Source organism: Lepus europaeus, chromosome 9 (genome assembly GCF_033115175.1).
Source record: "Lepus europaeus isolate LE1 chromosome 9, mLepTim1.pri, whole genome shotgun sequence".
Classification (NCBI taxonomy): domain Eukaryota; kingdom Metazoa; phylum Chordata; class Mammalia; order Lagomorpha; family Leporidae; genus Lepus; species Lepus europaeus.
The window spans coordinates 24847896-24860983 of NC_084835.1; the positions used below are offsets into that span (position 1 = coordinate 24847896).

Here is a 13088-nt window from a genome sequence, read left to right on the forward strand (position 1 = left end):
CTTATGGAGGTGGGCCTCTTTTCAGATGGGAGAAGCACCCACTTGCTCCCCACTCATTCTGTTCCCTGAGCCAGTCCTGCCCTGGGGGTAGAATCCCAGGAGTCCTGAGCTTCTAATGAAGCTCCTCTGCCCATGTCCAAAGGGATGGCTTTGGGAAGGGGCCACACTACCCTTTCCCTGCTCCACACCTGGCTACTCGGGCCTCCTCCCCATGCTGGCTCCCATGCACAGAGCCTGCCTGCAACAGATGGCAAGGCGGGACTCAAAACCTTCTTGTTCCTTAGTGACAATGTCTGAAATGTTCTGCCACCATGGTAGATATAGTGCAGTTGGGTACTTACCACTACATCCGTGGTGTTTACCCCATGGTGTGTTTACCCCATGTTGTGTGTATGCCCCAGCCCCCTTTAGGAATCCCCTCTCACTCATGGAGGGACTTCCCTGTCTCTTTCTTGAGCCTGGGAGCCTCCCTGGGGACTCCCTAGCTCAGCTCTTTGAAGGAGCTGTGGCTGTACCAGTCCCTGATTCTTGGCTACCATGAGTCACAGGCCAGTCTCCATGGGGGCCTTAACCCCTGGGGTGCAGTTTCTTCCTGGGCCAGTTAGGAGGATCCATCAGATCAGAACAGGACCAGGAACAGAAGGAGGCGTGGCCAGGTCTATCAGGTGTGGTTCTTAGCATTTCTGTGAGCACAGAGAAGGGCAATGTCTGTAAGGGCTTAGTTTACTGAGCACCCGGGTGCCTTGCCGCAGGTAAGGGGCCAGTGCCTCACAAACGTGCTTCTATTTAGTCTTATCTTTTCCCCCAAAGAAACTTTATATTTAAGGAACACAGACTTCATGCATTTCATAAGAACAACTTCAGTAATATAGTGATTCTCCCCACCATACCCTATTTAGTCTTCATGAGTTGGGTTGTCCTCAACTGTGCTCAGTTTTACAGATGGGGAAACTGAGGCATGGGGCAGCAAGGGGACCTGCCCATGGCCCCAGCTGACATGCAGGACAGCCTGACTTTGGCCTCTTGCTTTCTATCACAGCCACACGGGAGCTGACTGTGATCCAGACCCCTCTGTCTTGCAGGAACTGGTTGAGTGGGTGCTGGAGGAGGTGGCCCAGAGGCCTTGTGCAGTGGGAGCCCAAGGCGGCCCCCTCATTCTGGAGGTGGGCTGCGGATCTGGAGCCATCGCCCTTAGCCTGCTGAGCCAGCTCCTGGAGGTGAACCCTGCTGCGCCCCTCTCCCCAACCCTGGCTAGACTGAGACTGACGCTCACACTCGCTGGCCTTCCTGTTGGCCTTCATCCCCTCCCCTCACTAGGAGCACTTGGGAGAAAATGACCAGAGAAGGGAGGATAGGGCTGTGCCAGCTTCCCGTGGTCACAGCCTCTCCCTGTGCTCCCCATCTGCCGCACTAGACCATGGCTGTAGAGAGGAAGAGGCTGTTGGCTGTCTCCTTCTCCTGGGGAGGGGTGGAGGAGGGTCCCCAGGCCTGACACTCCAAGCACCCTGCCTCCTATGCAACCTCTGTTTCTTCTTGGGGCAGAGCCGAGTCATTGCTGTGGATCGGGAGGAGGCCGCCATCTGTCTGACCCACGAGAATGCTCAGAGGTAGGCAGGCTGGTGGGGGGAGGTGTCAGGTGGGAGAGTTGGACTTTAAGGCTTGGACTTGACGCTTATTCAAGTATCAGATCCATTGGTGTCTTTTTTTATTTCTAATTGGGAAGAAAAGGGAGTGGCCTGGCAGCTGTCCCACAGGGTTATGACAGGGCATGGGTATCTTGCAAGTCTGAGAAGGTTCACTATCCCTTCCAGTCCCTGTGACCAAGAGCAGTGGTCAGCCCCATGTTCACCCCACCCCTTCTTTGCAGGCTTCGGTTGCAAGACAGGATTTGGATCGTCCCCCTCGATGTGACCTTAGGTATCACCCTCCCTACTCCTATTGTCCCTGAGATGGGAATCCTGGATGCTGGGTGCTGCTGGGTGGGTGCCACACTGGGGACAGCAGGAGAACTTCCCACTGCCCCCTCCCCACCTGCACATGGGGACACACACACACACACACACACATGGCATCTGAGAGCAGCCCTGGGTTACTGTTGTTTCCTTGGCTGACCTGACCCAGGAGGGACCCGGCTTCAAGAACTTTCTTACTGTCTGAATTTTCTGTAACCAGTGAGTTTCACTAGGGTTTGCTTGTTATCAAGAGATAAGCAGATGCTCAACAGGAAGCCTTTAGGACCAGAGTACTTGAGTGCCCGCCCTGCCTCCACCTGTCTTGGGAAGGAGTGGCCCCGACACTGCCCCCTCAGCCACAGCCTCTACAGGGTCCTCAGGTTTCCAGCACTGGCTCCATCACATCTACCACAGGATCCTTGAGTTTCAATAGAGCTGGTGTGGCAGCTGGCCTGGGCGGAACCAGTCAGCAGCCATCAGGATCGGCTCATGGAGAGCAGGCCTGCTCTCTGCCCTCTCAGACCATGCTGGCTGTAGGGCAGAGAGTAGCAAGGCCAGGGGGATGCAGAGGAGAGAGGCTGTTGTTTTATCAGGTAAAATGAGAGGGCTTCCTGGAGGTGACACATGAGGTTTTTGACAGGAAGAGGAGAGGGCAAGGACATACTAGGTGCAGGATTGCCCTGTCTGGGAGTGCACAAGTGTGGTTAGGCTGGGCACTGATCTGCAAGCGTGGCTCATGAGGTCCAGAGACAGGCTCAAGGGCTGGCTTGTGGGGCGGAACTACCCAAGAGACATGGTAGCTAGCGGAGCTGACACTCTCCCTGCCACTGGACCAGCTTGTGCTATGTGTCTGTTCCTTTGACCACAGAGGAGAGCTGGACACACCTTCTGCCCTGGGGTCCTGTGGACCTGGTCGTCAGCAACCCTCCCTACGTCTTCCACCAGGACATGGAACAGCTGGCCCCAGAGATCCTCAGGTGCTGCGGGTGGGAGGGGGGCAGGCGTGCTGAAGGGCCACACGGTCAGGAGGAGTGGGAGGCAGGAGCTGAAAGCGATAGCAGTATTGAGAGGGTGCTTTCCAGAGCCCACAGTCCTGCCTGCATTCAGCTCCTGCCTTCCTGCAGACTGCTGGACAGCCCTGAGCCTCTCTGAGCCTCTGAAAGGAAGCGGTAGTGCTGTGCAGGGCTGTGGGGAGGTCTCCAATGGCCCTGTAGCATCGGATGCAGGAGGGGCTTACAGATGGGGCATCATTTTACACAAGACTGAGGCTCAGAGAGGAGGGCACCTGTCTCAGGTTGCGTGGGAGCTTCGCTACCCGCTCCAGCTACTCACCTGGTCATCCTGTTATCCCACAGGGGCTGAGAACCAAGGCCTCCAGACAGGGCAGCAGAAGTGTGGGTTGGGGCATGGGCTCCCACTTCTTGGGCTCTCAGGAGCAGTCAGGACCAGTTCCAGACCCCTTCAGACCAAGAACCGGAGCAGCCCTGTTTTAGGCAGACATCCTTGCCTTGGGCTGGCAGTCAGTGAGATTCAGCAAGCTTGCCTGGCCCTGCCTGATGGGGTACTGCTTGCATGAGGAGGTGGGTAGGAGCTGCCATCTGTTCAGGGACTACCTCCTCTTGGTCCTCAGACTTGCAGCGTAGAGTACAAGTTCTGGAGAGTCCCTCTGGGAGAACCTTGTCTAGCCCCTCCACATTTCAGCTGCCCCACACAGGTTGTCACCTCCCACTGTTTTCCTGTGTAGTTATGAAGATGCAGCCGCCCTGGACGGTGGGAAGGAGGGCATGGACATTATCACGCACATCCTTTCCCTGGCACCCCGGCTCCTGAAGGACTCTGGGTATGGATGGGACAAATCTCCCAATGCGTGCCAGACACACCCCTGACACTCATTCTGCTCTGCCCCTCCTAGCAAACTCAGAAGTGCAGGTCCCAGTCCTGCCCAATTTAGCTGACCCATTTCTCTCCCGTGCAGAAGCATCTTCTTGGAAGTGGACCCAAGGCATCCAGAGCTTGTCAGCAGCTGGCTTCAGAGCCGGACTGGCCTGTCCCTCAGTCTTGTGGCTGTGCGCAGGGACTTCTGTGGGAGGTGAGGCTCTACCATCCCCTCTGCCCCCACAGCCACTCAGGCCATCTTCTGCTCCTGCTGCGAGGGTAGTGTGCTGCTCCTGCTCCTTGCTCATCCCCTGGAGCCCAGGATATAGCCAGTTCTTCATTTCTGTCTCCTCAGGCCCCGGTTCCTGCATATCCGGAGATCTGGGCCATAGCGTGGCTGTCCTGCAGATGCCTGGCCATGGTTCCAGCCTGCACGACTGCCTGGCTGGCCCTTATTGGAATGCTGCTCAGGGAGGTGGGTCATTTTCCAGGACTCTGGGTACTGGTGGCATTTCCCATGATTCTGTGGGTCCTGTGCTCTGTGTTGCTGGGAGGCCTGTGGTAGGAACAAGGCTCGAATGTTCTTCCTGTGGCATCAAAGAGCAGGCCCAACCCGTGTTTAGCTCAGGAGCTGGGCAGACCCAGGCTTCTGGTCTGGCTCCCTGTATGTTAGTGTGGCTGAGGGCAGATTCTTAGGGTCTCTGGTGGTGGAATTGCTTTGGGGAATTGGGAAATATGGACAGTAAAGTATGGAGAGACTGACAAATGGTGACTGAGTCTCTGTTATTGTGATTTGTGGTTCCCTTCCCCTCGCCCTCAGGCAGTGCTGGAGCTGAGAGCTTCCTTCTGTCCAGCAAGGTGGCTGTGAGTGCCCTGCTTGGTGAGGAATGTGGGAGGGAGTGTGGAGGAAGGCACACTCCAGACCTGGCAACTGTGGGCCTGGTACTGAGCATCTCTCATCCAGAGACTGCCTTAGCTCCGGGCTGCAGGTGTCATCACCTGCCTCATCCCAGGGTACACATTAGTAGGAGGCTGGAATTGGGATCCAGGCCAGGACAGAAACCTGGGTACTCTGATGTGGAATTTTGGCGTCTTAGCTGCTATGCCAAACATCTGCCCCAGTTTACTTTATAATCTTGTAACTTTAGTTACAACATCCTTCCAAGTTGACCTTGAGGTTTCAAATGATCCACCTGCCCCTGGCTGGGGTGGGGGTGGTGAGAAGCTAGACAGTGGCTATGATTTTGCCACCCCAGCTATAGTCTTCACAGACTCTTGGCCACCAGGACACTGAAAGGCACAGCCCTGCCCTCAACAGCAACAGGAAACCTGTACGTCAGTGGGTACTGGTGTGAGCTTGCATTGGCGTGGGGCCTAAGGAGCATGGCAGACTAGACTCATTCTGCCAGATATTGTCTCCTGTCCTGGTTCTTTCAAGGTCCTGACCCAGGGTGCAGCAGCCAGAGGCATTGTGGTCCAGTGGATAGCGTACTGTGCGGGAGCCAGGAGAGCTGAGACCCAGGGCTGTGTCTTGCCGTGAGAGCTCAGGCAGCTGCTTTCCTTTTGAGAAGCTGGCTCTTTTAAATCCAAGGCCAACACAAAGTGGAAGCCTCGTTTTAGTCCCAGTCACCCAAGTATCCTGTGTTTGTTGGCATCTGAATGCCCACTCTTCTCCAGGCAGGGATACCAAGGTGCCAAGAAAAAAATATGGCTTGCCTGGCATCCTATGTTGGGAGGTGGCCAGGAGGAGACAGGAAGGTTGGTCCCTGCTTTTGGTGGGTCTGTATCACACCCAGCCTGATCACACAGCCACAGTTGGGGGCTGTTTACACTGGCACTACTATACTACGGTTCCCAGGACCTGCCATCCTGCCCATACCCAGGCCCTACTGCAGGGACCCTGAGCTGCCCCCAGCTTCCTTTGAGGAGGACCCAGGGGCTTCATCTCTTGGCTGCGTCAGAAGGAAGCTGGGAAGGCAGGACTTGCTGAGACCCCCATGGCCTTAGACCTCTGCTCACCAAGGCCCTCGTGGTGCCTGTGCCCTTTGACTCTCACTGCCTTCAGTGGCATCTCAGGACACTTGCGCTGACCTCAGTGGCCTCTTTGTCAGCTTGGGCTACGCTTAGCCAGTGCTGACCCCTGATGGTTTCAGCCTCCTGGCCTCAGGCCCAGTGCTGAGGAAGGGCTGGTGAGCATGTCAGTGTGGTGCTCGAGAAAGTGTGACAATGGAGAGTTACAGCGTGGGGCAGCCGGGGTCACTGGAGCAGGAGCCACCTCTATGACAACTTCTTTCCAGAAAATGTGGGGCTTGATTCCCCTGGGAAAAAGGCCCCAACCAAGTGGACTGGTGGGCAGAGGCCTCAAGACTGCAGCTGCAGGCTGGATTGGACCTGGACTCCGAGACCCATATGCACATGGCTGTCTCTGTGGGGCTCACCTGGTTCCTTTATTGACTTTATTATCCCCCCACCCCCCGCCCTGCCGGGATCTGTGTGGTCCCTGTGTTGTGCAGCAGTCCTGCTCTGAAGAGGGAAGACGGTAGTGGAAAGGGCTCCGGGGCTGTCGTCAGGACCAGGGCCCACTGCTGACAGATGTGAGGGCTAGCGGCCCAAGCTGGGGGACCCTGTGACTTCTTTAGACCTGCAAGTCTCCCCAAGCACCCCAGGATGCTTTTCTCTACTGCGTGGACATCAGCCCCCCGACAGGACTCGCCATTCACTGTACACACCTTCCCTTGGCCCAGGCAGTACTTCTGTGAGGATGCCCTTGCCTGCCATTGCCTGCCTGAGTCATCCCCTCCTTCAATTTCCAACGCAAATGCTGCCTCCTCTGGGACACCTGCCCTGACCTCTGTGTTCTCTCCCTGCCTGCCCATAGCCCACATCTCTGCCAGCGCCAATGACATTCTGTCCCATGCATTTGCAAACTTTCCCGTCTCCTTCCATCTCTCTGGACACCCTCTGAGTCTGGCATACTCAAGTTCAGTAAATGTCTACTGATATACTAGCGGTATGTTCATACTCTAGAACAGGGCTGGAACTTCCCGTGTGGCCCGCATGTGAGTGACCTCGGCTCTCACGTATGCTAGTCAGCAGGGTAGGGCAGCTGTTTGAGCTGAGCCGTGGTCACTTCAAGGGCTCCAGTGCACGTGACCCCTGTATGCTACCACTCCAGCAGAACAAGCTGTCCTTGGCAGCAGCAGGGGCAGGCACCAGGTTTCCTGGAGCTCTTGGCTCAGCTAGCTCCCAGCCAGGCTATTGGCTAGGGCAGTGGTCTGGTCCTCTCTCATGAGCCCTCTACCCTGGTCAAGCTCCCTGGACTGGGCTTGGGACTGGCAAAGCAACCTGCCCCTCCGTGGTAGGCACATGAATGCCTCCCAAAGATGCTCATGTCCTAATCCCTGAACCCATGACTGAGTTACCTTCTGTGGCAGAGGGACTTTGCCAACGTGATTGGGATCTTGGGATGGAAAGGTTATCCTGGCTTCTTTGGGTGAACTCAGTGCAATCACAAGTGTCTTTAAAAGAGGGAGGCAGGTGGGTCAGGGAGAAGACTGAGGATGGCAGCAGAGGTACCAGGCGTGCAATTGTTGGAGGAGGAATCCTGAGCCAAGAAATGTGAACAGCCACCTCTCCCCTAGAGCTTCAGGAAGGAACATAGCCCTGTGACACCTTGATTGTTGAGCCCAGTGACACTGACTTTGGATTCCTGACCTCCAAAACCTAAGATGATAAATTTGTGTGGTTTTAACCACTACCTGTGTGGTAGTTTGTTCCAGCACCCCAGGAAGCTAAGCCAGGCGTCTGTGCCTGAGGTAGAGTGCTCCTGTAACACACACTGACAAGTGGGAGGGGCTTTGGAATCGGAATGTGGAAGTGATCAGAGGCTGGAAGGATTTTGAGACACATAAAGCAGTGCCTTGAATAGTTCTCCCTGGAGGGTGATGTGGCCGGGGGTGGGGGCAGGGGAAGCTGAGTTTGCAGGCCTGGGCTACCCAAGTCCCTCACCTCAAGTCTGACTATATTGCTAGGGAGCTGAACTTCTGGGAGCAAGAGGACTGGAAAACTTACTAGGGTAGACCCCAGAAAGGCTGGCCCGGGCCCTGGGAACAGGTGAGGAATAGAACTAGGCTGAGAAGAGAGCGCTCAGTGCTGGCCTCCCCGGTGCTCTTCAGTGGCATGGGGACCCCCTAGGCCTTCAGAGAGAACCTCAGAGACTGGCCCATCTGGTCCTGTGCCCCCATGGAGTTACATGGCTGTCCCAGCCACACTGAGTATGTGAGAATGAGCAGGGGTCATGTACTCTCTGGGTTGCAGGTACCATGTCTGTGACATGAGCCCACATCCTCTGGCTTTGTTTGGCCTGACCCCTCCATGTAAGCTGTGGAAGGTTGAGCTCTTTCTAGCCACCAGGCAATGCCTAACTTCTGCCAAGGGATGTGATAGGGCTATGTTACCATTCTGTCACTGAGGTAGATTTGGGTCATCCCTCGCGTTCTTAGCCTCTTGGTCTCCAGAGCTGAAATGGCCAGTTGGTGCTTTTGCCCTGTCCTTGTCCAGACTAGCACCCCTCATTTACTGAGGGGATCTTGGCAGCACCATCTCACCTGGCTGAATCCTGGTACTCATGAAACCTGGCCTCACCCAGGAGTCACAGGGAAAGCTCCTGGGAGGCTGGGCACAGGCCTCATTCTGGATTTGAGAGCTGAGAAGCCAAGGGCCAGCCCATCTGGACTCTTGGGCCCAAGGGTCAGCTTGCCCCAAATACCCCAGATACGCTTTACATGAAGCCAAGAAGGTCTGTTTGTCCTGGAAGGGGTGGGTCATGCCAAGACTCAGGCCCAATCCCTGATTCGCCCTCTTCCCAAACAGAGGGAAGAGGCTGTTTGAGGTCAAGCAGCCCTTGTCTCCTGACTCCTGGTCCAGTGTTCTCTGCCACCATTATTTCCAAGGGCCCATGGCCATTTCATTAACTGGTACTCAGCGGGCTCTCCATGGAGCTCCTAAACACAGAATTCTGGTCCATGAAGCTCTCAGGTTCATGGCCAAGTTCAGCCGCGTTAGCCCATCAGTGGTCGCTGGGTGTGTGAACAGATCTGGGACTCATTTCAAGCCCTGGTAGCTGTAAGAATAAGTGGACATCTCTGTCTTTGAGGAAACTTTGCTATGCACGCAGCCCCCAGCCCTTGGGGGATTCCTGAGGTATCTGGAAGGCTCTTAGGGCATCTTTGGTCTTAGAACCAAAAATCAGAAATGTGACAGCTTCAGAGATTTTCTGTTTTCCAATGATTCCCCCACTTCCTGCCCCTGCCCTGTCCTGCAGGAAAATGGTCAGGAATGGCCAGTTGTACAGTGCACACAGAGAGGGCACAAGGAGCCCAGCTTGACCTCCCTGGGGACCCTAAACTGGGCTCTGCCTTCTCACAGCAGAGATGTGGGCAATGGGGAAGTCAGATATCCCACCCACTGAGCCCAGGCGAGATGATTGCAGCTTGAAGCCCCACAGAGGTGCTGCAGATGAGGAAACTGAGGCACCCCAAGGGCAGGTCTCGTCTCTGGCTCCTAGCTAGTAGCCCTTCCTCGGCCAGCTGAAGACCCCCACCCTGTCTTACTTTCCAGGAACAGCCCTGCCTGCTAGGAGAGTCAGCCAAGTCCCTCTGTCCTTCTTGGAAGTCAGCATGAGGCTGAGCTACACGAGCAAACACAGCGAACCCCGAGCTGGCGCTCACAGAGCCTTGCTCGCCCTCAGACCTTGTGGCTGGGGAAAGGATTCAGGCTTCCTGCCAGACCTGCTCCACCTCCCTGCCTCTTGAGCTCCTGCTGGGCACTGGGCTCCAAGCAGCTGCTTTATATTTATGAATTTTATATTGCACACAGCTGCAGATGGGGTTTTGACTCATCCCCGTGTTGTAGTTGACACCAAGGCTCAGCAGGCTGCATGCATGGTTCGGGTACCAGAGCTGGACTGGAAGGGAAGACGAGGCAGCCATTGGTGCCCATTTGACTGTCAGAGACACTGGGGCTGGTCCAACTAGTTCCTGTGCTGTCCCCTGCAGAGTTCAGTGCAGAGATCCTGTGTACCCTCAGAGCAGGAGCATGGGTTGCCAGGGATATTCCCAGAGGGCTTTCTAGAAGCCCATCGGCTTCTCTTATGGACCCTTCTCCTGAGGCATGTGCAGCACAGGGCCGGGAATACAGATTCACAAGTCCTACTGTGTGCCGTGTTCCAAGGGACAACCAAACGGCAGGGCTTATAAAATACGGAACTTGAATAGTATACCCTGAGCCAAGTGCTTCTGGGATATCCTTTTTTTATGCCTTGATTTTTATTTATTTATTTTTACTTATTTAAAAGGCAACAAGAGTGAGAAGGAGAAAGATACCTTCCACCTGCTGGTTCACTCAGCAGATGTCCTCAACAGCCAGGCCTGGGACAGGCCAAAGCCAGGATCCTAGAACTCCATCTAGATCTCCCACACGGAGGGCACGAATCCAATCATTTCAGCCATCACTTACTGCTTCTTGGGTTACACATCAGCAGGAAGCTAGAATTGAAACCTGAGATGGGGCTTGAACCGAGGCATTCCAGTATAGGATGCAAGCGTCCCAAGTGCTGTCCACAAGCCCACCCCTGGATTATCTTAACCCTCATGACACACAAGATAGAGGCATTGAACCTCTCATTTTACTCACGAGAAAGCTGAAACTGAGAAAGGCTAAAGACCTGGCACCCACATGCTGTCTGAGCTGAGATTCTGGCTCAGGAGGAGTGACCAGGGCCTGAGGCCTTGGTCATCACACCAGGCCTGAGGAGGGGAGGATGCAGGATGGGGATGTACCTGGCCACGGGCCTGAGCCTGGAGGCCTGAAGGCAGGGAAACGTAGGGGTGAGGTAAGGTTTGGGGTACCCTGGGCTGAGATCTGAATGTGGGTTTTTGCCCCCTTGACCAGGTGGGCACTGAAGGGGTTCTTGCTGGCTGGGGCAAAAGGCTGTACCTATCCAGGTCCTGGAGTGGCTGGGGACTACACTGGTGGCATCAGGCATTATAGAACAGAATTGACTCATAACCCTTGCTGAAAGTTGGATGTGGGTTGGCCAGGACCCATGATGGGGCCAGAGTTCTGATTGGGACCTAGGTTGCCAGGAACCACTCTGAGCTAGAGACCAGGGCACCAGGGACAGTCGGGATGTGAGTTTGGGAGTGAAGGAAGCCCTCAGGACATCCCAGATCCAGATGCATCCATGTGAGGACACAGCCCAAACTGAGCCCTTACAGTCGAGTTGGGAAGACCACCCTCCCAGCTCGGGCACTGGCAACAGCAACCGGATGTCTGCCGTGTGACAACCTGTGCTCACTGCACAGATGAAGAGAGTGAGGCTTCACCTACCCAAGGTCACTGGCAGCAAGTGGCCATGCTGTGGTTTGAAGCTAGCCCTCTGACATCCAGCCAAGGAAGGCTGAGCAGGCCACGGAAGCCAACTGCAGCGCAGGATCACGACTTCCAGAGGGGCCCCAGAAGCTGGTTAGGGTGGTCCCAGGGCTGACGTGGGCTTCCAAGACAAAGGGGAATGTGGTGACCCAAATAGAAAGTGCCAGACTCGGGTGAGCTTCCTCCCAGCCACCTCTGGGCACCCAACCTTCACATCTTCACGGAGGGGCCAGGCGGAGAATCCTTGGTGTGGGGCAGGGGAGGGCAGTGACCGTGGCTGCTGCTGAAGGCAGACTGATGACTCTGAATGTAGGGCGGCCCTGACAACTGAGGGGGATATGGAGCCTGCATTTCAGGTCCAGAGGACTGGGGTCTAAGAAGGAGGCACCATGGCCGGCGCTGTGGCTTAACAGGCTAATCCTTCGCCTTGCGGCGCAGGCACACCAGGTTCTAGTCCTGGTTAGGGCGCTGGACTCTATCCCGGTTGCCCCTCTTCCAGGCCAGCTCTCTGCTATGGCCCGGGAAGGCAGTGGAGGATGGCCCAAGTCCTTGGGCCCTGCACCCGCATGGGAGACCAGGAGAAGCGCCTGGCTCCTGGCTTCGGATCGGTGCAATGCGCCGGCTGCAGCGGCCATTGGAGGGTGAACCAACGGCAAAAAGGAAGACCTTTCTCTCTGTCTCTCTCACTATCCACTCTGCCTGTCAAAAAAAAAAAAAAAAAAAAAAAGGAGGAGGCACCAGATAGGTGTGCCTAAAAAACCTTGAAGGCACCCACAGCTCAAGAATTGACCATGGTTCCCCGCTGTCTGCTTGCACTGAAACCCACTGTCTTTGCCTCATTCTGCCCAGCCCCCTAGAGGATGGAGCTTGTTCTTTGAAACCATGTTTCAATGCGGAACTCAGATATGAGGGAACTCAAAAGGTTCGTGGAAAAATGAAGTTGAAAGATAATATACATTTTCCATGAACTTAGATTTTAAAAAGATAAAGGCATCGGCTTATTAATATATTTTACAAGTTCAAATTCTTAGCATAAATTCCATCGAGGCCAACAGCAAAATGAATGTGAACGTTTTACTGGAAGCCAAGCTGAGAGTTGCAGCCTCCCTTGGCCTCAGCGTCCAGTCACTTGCAGAGTTTGCTTTTGGCAGCGAGAACCGCGGCTGCGTTCTCGTGGATCAGTGGTTGCGAGGGCAGTGTTCGTGGATGGACACGCAGTGTCTTTGATGGACAGGGACAGCAGGGACAGCCTTGCTCGGGCTCAGCAGCAGCGCTGTTCTCTGAGCGTGGGCAGAGGACTCCAGTGTGTCATAATTTGGGGCTGTGCCCATTGGAGTCTGGAGTTTTTTCAGTAATTAAAAACATGAAAGAAAAAGAAGGAAAGAAAGAATGGAAAAGAGAAAGGAGAAGAAGGAACTCATGGATGGTGGGGCCCCTGGGCACACTGAGGCAGCCCCAGGACCACTTGCTCCCTGGAAGCCTGCCCTGCCTGCTCCAGTGCCCTTCACGGGACTCTCTCTCTCTCTGTCTTTTTTTTTTTGACAGGCAGAGTTAGACAGTGAGAGAGCTGTGCCGATCCGAAGCCAGGAGCCAGGTGCTTCCTCCTGGTCTCCCATGTGGGTGCAGGGCCCAAGCACTTGGGCCATCCTCCACTGCCCTCCCGGGCCACAGCAAAGAGCTGGACTGGAGGAGGAGCAACCAGGACAGACTCCGGTACCCCGACCAGGACTAGAACCCGGGGTGTCAGTGCTGCAGGCGGAGAATTAGCCAAGTGAGCCGCGGCGCCGGCCAGGACTCTCTTACCCGGACCTGTCACAGCAAACACATTTG

General features: G+C 55.4%; 1 protein-coding gene across 18 annotated transcripts in view; it reads left to right on the forward strand.

Annotated features, from left to right (window-relative positions):
- HEMK1 (HemK methyltransferase family member 1) overlaps window positions 1–13088 on the forward strand; it is a 32503-nt gene that overhangs the window by 6124 nt on the left and 13291 nt on the right. For 12 of the 18 annotated variants that reach the window (XM_062200962.1, XM_062200965.1, XM_062200968.1 and 9 more), the window contains 7 exons: window positions 1083–1217; window positions 1543–1607; window positions 1868–1917; window positions 2821–2929; window positions 3697–3792; window positions 3928–4041; window positions 4183–4302. The exons of 2 other annotated variants lie outside the window; for them this stretch is intronic. In XM_062200962.1, coding sequence (XP_062056946.1) covers window positions 1083–1217; window positions 1543–1607; window positions 1868–1917; window positions 2821–2929; window positions 3697–3792; window positions 3928–4041; window positions 4183–4219 — 606 coding nt within the window. In that variant the 3' untranslated portion in view covers window positions 4220–4302. Of the gene's footprint in view, window positions 1–1082; window positions 1218–1542; window positions 1608–1867; window positions 1918–2820; window positions 2930–3696; window positions 3793–3927; window positions 4042–4182; window positions 4585–13088 lie in introns of those variants that run through there. 4 more of the 18 variants (XM_062200967.1, XM_062200971.1, XM_062200970.1 and 1 more) reach the window with 4 other exon arrangements.